Source organism: Nothoprocta perdicaria, unplaced genomic scaffold, assembly GCF_003342845.1.
Source record: "Nothoprocta perdicaria isolate Ctin4 unplaced genomic scaffold, notPer1 scaffold_244, whole genome shotgun sequence".
Taxonomy (NCBI): Eukaryota; Metazoa; Chordata; class Aves; order Tinamiformes; family Tinamidae; genus Nothoprocta; species Nothoprocta perdicaria.
The window spans coordinates 180,912-186,662 of NW_020455471.1; the positions used below are offsets into that span (position 1 = coordinate 180,912).

At 61.6% G+C, this 5,751-nt stretch overlaps 1 protein-coding gene across 1 annotated transcript; it reads left to right on the top strand.

Annotated features, from left to right (window-relative positions):
* Positions 1–2,640: 2,640 nt before the first annotated feature.
* On the top strand, positions 2,641–4,572 carry NPTXR (neuronal pentraxin receptor). Its single transcript, XM_026039851.1, has 4 exons — positions 2,641–3,129; positions 3,315–3,559; positions 3,813–3,992; positions 4,314–4,572. Exons 1-4 carry the CDS (start codon positions 2,808–2,810, stop codon positions 4,536–4,538), a joined length of 972 nt encoding a protein of 323 aa, XP_025895636.1. The 5' UTR covers positions 2,641–2,807; the 3' UTR covers positions 4,539–4,572.
* Positions 4,573–5,751: the final 1,179 nt, after the last annotated feature.

Below are 5,751 nucleotides of genomic sequence, written 5' to 3' on the forward strand. Positions count from 1 at the left end.
GGGAGCCTGGGGCCGGGCTGCCCTCGCGGTGCGGCCGGGCTGAGCACCCGCCCGAGCCGGGAGAGCACAGGGCGAAGTGGGGTGCGGAGCTGGGGGGCACGGCAGCGGGGAGGGCACTGGGAAGGGGTGAGGGGGAGTTGGAGGATGTGGGGCGGTGAGCGCACGGGAAGGAAGGATGGGGAAAGTAGAAAGGAAGAGGAGTGAAGGAAGCCAAAGGAAGAGGAGTGAAGGAAGCCAAAGGAAGGAAAGGGAGAAGTAAGGGGGAAGCAGAGGCAGAGCAAAGAGCTGGAAGAAGGGAAAAATCAAGAGAAGAAAAAGCCGCTATTGAGTAATGTAGGCCAGGCTACTGGGGCCTAACGAGAGTGACAAAAGCCCCGAGCTTCTTTTTTCCCTCTTATTAACAGATGAGCTGTGCATGAAAGCAGGGACGTGGGCTGGAGACCCCGGCGGGGTGGGAAAGGCTCTGCAAACGTGCGGCCYGTCCCCAGCGCCGCGGTGTCTGCTCCGCTGTGCGAGGTCTGCGCAAGCCCCGCGGGCAGCGCAGCAGCACAGCGGGGGCGCGGGGGGCAAGCGAGCGGGGATGGAGCCGGCAGCCCCCGTGCATCGGGACTGGGTCCGTGCACTGGGGCTGGACGCGTCGCTGCGCTTTCCTGGGCAAGAGGAACAAGGCCGCAGCGGCAGCAATGGGCGGCCCGAATCGGCCTCTCTGCTCTCAAAAGCTTGCGGTTCCCTGCTGGCCGGTGCCGTTAAAAATGCCTTTTGCCTCGGAGGGGACAGACACGCTGCAGGGCGATGACTAAAGGGCAGCTTTGTGTCCCCGTCCCCGCCGCGGCTTGGCTTTGCCGAGGGAGCGTTTTCTCGCTAATTCGTGTGCGTGACGAGGAGCCTCCCTGCGCCGCTCTGACACGGGCCTCGCCTTCCCGCCGCGCTCCGGGCGCTGCCTTCGGCAGAGCCATCAGAGGAAGGCGGCGCTTGCCGAGCGTTTTTTCCTCCTGAAAGACATTCTGTTCCTCGTGACGGAGGCCCTGGCGCGGCTCGGAGCAGCCCAGCGGGAACAGCCGGCTTTTGCTCGCCGCTTCAGGCTGCAAGATTCCCGCTCCGGAGGGAGGATGGCATGTGAAATCCGGGCTGGCGTTCCCAYGTGCCCTGTATCCTGCGGAGCCGTGTCCCGCGGCAGCTCCGTGCGCTGCAGCCCTGTGGATGTTGGGCAGCTGGGCTTGCCGTCCCCAGGGGAAGGCGGCCCAGGTCTGCGCCCGCATATCCTGGGAGCGGGACTCTGCTCTCGTCTCGGCTCTGGAAGGCAGCGGCTCTTTAACCAGGGAGAAAAAGCCAAAATAGCGAGATCCACAGGTAGGGAAGTGAAGACAGTATTTTAGGACAGAAGCATCCATCTCGCTTTCTTAACTGTGAGGATGAGTATTGACATGACTTACAAAGGCAGGTGGAGGAGGAGTCCCTGGAGTGCCTGGATCCTCATGCCGGCTGCTTCGGGCCATGCAACCGCTCTCATAAAGCTGTCGTGCTCRGTTTTACAAGCGGCTAAGGCTTTGCCCTCGCTGATCCCGCTGGAAGGCTCTTCCAGCTCCTCGTGCTTCTACGATGCTTGGCAGCTGCTGCCTATTTCCCAGCCTCACTGTCCTCCTAGCTGGTTTGGGTCCATCTGTTCTTACGCCAGCCGGGTCCCTCAGCCCTTCTCCCTGGCACTTTGGCCCTGCAGGCCCCCTTTGCAGCGGCAGGATGCTGCCGCAGCCCTCGCCATCCCCTGGCTTTCACCCGGGAGGACAGGCCCTCCGTAAGCAGGACATGGACATTTGCACTCCTCCTTGGCTCTGCTTGCCTTCCCTTCCCTCTGTGGTTAATGGTGAACAGAAAAGCTTTGGAGGTGCGTGGTGGGGGGCAGTTCTCTCCTTGTATTCTGTATASAGTAACATTAGGTCATCCTGGAAAAAAGAAAGAGACATGGAGAGGAAAGTTAAAAAGCCAGAAACTTTTGACCAGGCTCATAGTAGAAGGCAGGACTTGTCACATTGATGTGGGATTTTTCTTTCTTTTTTTTTGGCACCATGTAACTTCTCTGCATAGTTTTGGTGGAAGAACATGAGGCAGTCCCCTCTCCCCAGGTGACCCCGTCCCTGCGGGGAYGAGAGCAGGGGTGCTCGGCAGCCGTCTCGTCACTGCTGGGATGTCACCTGCACTTAATATGGATGCAGGCAATCCCTGTGCAAAGCAGGCCTGCAGCCTCGGGAGCTGGGGAGCAGGCTGGGCAGCCCGGCATGGGCCCAGAGCCGTGCGAAGAGGCACAGCCTGTGCGGGAGCAGCTACCCAGGACGGGCGCGCTCGTCCCAGCTGCGCCTGCCACTGAGTACCTGCAAAACCCCCGTGGGCTCCGTCATGGTTTGGAGGAGCAGAGCATGTCCGTTTCACACCGTCAGTGCTCCTAGACTCAGCCTGGAGAAAGAAGAAGGCGCTTCTTTCCTCTCCCTTGCTCCGCAGACCTTTGGGGAGTTTTTGCCTCCATTCGCAGTCTCAGAGAGGGACACACGCCCCTCCGGATGGCTGGGATGGCATCACGTCGTGTCCTACCAACACCGCCAAGGCCACATGGGGAAGCAAGGAGAAGCCAGAAAGGACACCCAAACACAAACTCCTTTTAGGAAAGGGCACACAAACCCCGTCGGTGCCCAGAGCAGTGGTTGTTTCCCTCTCTTTTGGGGTCTGGCTCATAAAGGAGGCASCTTGGGGAAAGACCCCCTTGGTTATGCCAAAATGCCCTGGCAAGGCTCCCACTGTTGCTGTTCTGCCTGGAAATGTCTTATTTTTTACACTTTTCCAGTGATACTATGCTGAATTTTCTTCCTCCTTCCTTCCTCCTCTCTTGGTGTCCACCTGCTGTTGCCCAAGCGCAGCAGGATCTGCCAGGCCGGACGAACATCTCGGCACCCACCTCCCCATCGCTGATGCGAGATGCTCTCCACACCAAGATGGAGCAGCTGGAGGAGCAGCTGCTGTCCAAGATCCTGACGCTGCAGAAGGAGCGCCAGGCGGCCAACAGCGACCGCAGCCAGCAGCAGCACGACATCGAGAAGGAGCTGAACTCCCTCCAGAACCGGGTTGCCGAGCTGGAGCATGGTGAGTCCCACGGTTAAGACCCGTTTCCTGGGACCCGTGTGCCCCCCATGCCCTCCCAGGKGCCACACAGGGCTCACTGCGAGCTCTGGGGCCCCTCGTGATGGTGCATGTCTGCAGGACCACCCCCTTTGGCCACCCTGAGCCTGAGCAGCGGGCACTCATTGTCCTTCCTTCTTGGCTCCCAGGGCCACCAGCCTTCAGCCCTCCCGACGCCTTCAAGGTGACCATCCCCGTGCAGAACAACTACATGTATGCCCGCATGAAGAAGACCCTGCCGGAGCTGTACGCCTTCACCATCTGCATGTGGCTGAAGTCCAAGGCCACAGGTGGCCTCGGCACCCCCTTCTCCTACTCCGTCCCAGGGCAGGCCAAYGAGATTGTGCTGCTGGAGTGGGGCACCAACCCCCTGGAGCTGCTCATCAATGACAAGGTCAGCARTGCTGGGGTCCTGCAGGTGAAGGCCAGGGCCTTCATCACAAGCAACCTGGAGGGAAGTGGGTGCTTCTGCGGGGAGCCCCTCTGACCCTGGTGTTTGCATTGCTGTTGTCCCCAGAAGCTGGGAGAGAAGGGGTAGAGGTTTGGAGATGGTCCAGGGTGATGGCAGGAGCTTGAGAGGGAGAAGCAGCACGTGTTGGTGTCACTAGGCTTTGCACGCCTGAKTGCTGTGGCCTGTTCTCTTGCAGGTTGCCCAGCTGCCCCTGAGCCTGAAGGACAAAGCCTGGCACCACATCTGCGTGGCGTGGACCACCCGGGACGGCAAGTGGGCAGCCTACCAGGACGGYGTGCAGCGCGGTGCCAGCGAGAACCTGGCCTCCTGGCACGCCATCAAGCCCCAGGGGGTGATCATCCTCGGCCAGGAGCAGGTAAGTGTCACGCTGGCCCTTCACCGCGGGCTCCAGGGCAGCCCCGGCGCAGGGACAGCAGCCCGGGAGGCTCTGTGGTTGTGAGGCCCAAGCTGGGGAGTGGGGCTGGGGTTTGGGGGCAGGAGCTCCTGGCATGGGGTGCCACAAGCAGCCACCTCCGTGCTCACGTGAGGGGCTCCTGCCCATGCTGCAGAGACGTGCGCTCATCACGCTCCTTCTGCCCCCTCGTCCTCCTCCCTCTGCTCTCCCTGCTTCTTCTGCCCAAATTGCTTCTTTCCCCGTCCCCGCCTCCTCTCTCCTGCTCCGTCCCCTGCGCTGCAGGACACCCTGGGCGGCCGGTTTGACGCCACGCAGGCCTTCGTGGGGGAGATCGCGCACTTTGGCATCTGGGACCACATGCTGGCGCCGGCGGACGTGCAGGCCATGGCCAACTGCACCGTGCGCCTGCAAGGCAACGTGATCCAGTGGGAGGAGCAGGCCGTGGAGGTGTTCGGCGGCGCCGGCAAGGCGAGCTTCACGGCGTGCGAGGAGAGGAGGAAGGCGTGAGCGGCACCCGCCGCGAGCAGCACGGCAGCCGCCCCTGCCCCGTCCGCACCCCCGCCAAGGAAGGGGCGGCTGGAGGCCCCGTCCCCTCCGGTACCCCCAGCTCCGAAGCTGCCGGCCTCCCGGTGGGCGCGGGAGCCCGTCCGGCCTTGGGAGGAGCCAGGCGAGGCCCTCGCGTCCATCCCRGCGGCGGCCGGCCCGGGCGGCAGGCCCCAGGCAGGCCTCCCTCGTGCCCCCGCCTCGCTCCTCGCCCCCGCGCAGGCCGCCCCGGGCACTGGGGTGCCCACGCTGCTCTTGGGGGCACCCCAGTGCCCTCCCTCGCCTTGGGGTATTTGGTGGCAGCGACGCTGCCGCTTCAGTGGCCGGGCTGGCAACGCGGCCCTGCGGGGAGGGCAGCGGCGGCGTTGGCAGCGGGGGCTGGAGCGGGAACAGGGGCGTTTGAGCCCAAGGGGAGGTTTGTTCTGGCAGCGGGGGCGTTTTAAGGGAGAAAACAGCACGTTCTGGTCCGTGAGGAGGAGGCCTTGGCTGGCTGCGGGAGACGGGGAGCGCTTTCCGTCGCAAATCAGGACCGCGGTGTGAAGGAGCAGAAGACCTCGGGAACTGGGCACGTAACTGCTGCTGGGCTGCTAGGGAAACCCCATCTACTTATTTATCTATCTATTTATTTATTTATCTGCCTATTTATTTATTTGCAGTTGTTGGTGTAACTCACTCCCTTTCTCTATTTGACTTCAGCAGGACCCGGAGGCTTTTAAATGCCCCAAGCTCTATTTCTAACTGGGTGCTATCCCTGGGCCCCAGCGTCCCCACAGCTGCCATTTATTTATTTACTTATTTATTTGTAATGATATGAGATAGGTGTTTTTTTCGGCCTGTAACTCAAATAAGCCTAAAGGCATGGCCGCGAGCTGCTCAACAGAAGCCTTCGGCACATTCCCTTCCTTCCCCATCAGCTCTTCTCCTGTTTTTCGAGTGGATATCGCTTCCTTCCCTGGGGAGAGCAGGTGGGGCCGCTCCTGCCGTGGGTGGCAAAGCTGCGGCAATCCCATTAAGGAGCTCTTGTTTGCTGGGGTTGTACCTATCTAATGGAAAGCGTCCGTGGGAAGGCTGCCCGCTCGCCTGASTGTCCTAAGGGCACCTTGAGATCAGGTGATGGTCCCTTTGTCTTGGGGCAGGCTGTTTGTGAGGAAGGACTTACCCTGACTCATCCTGCCTG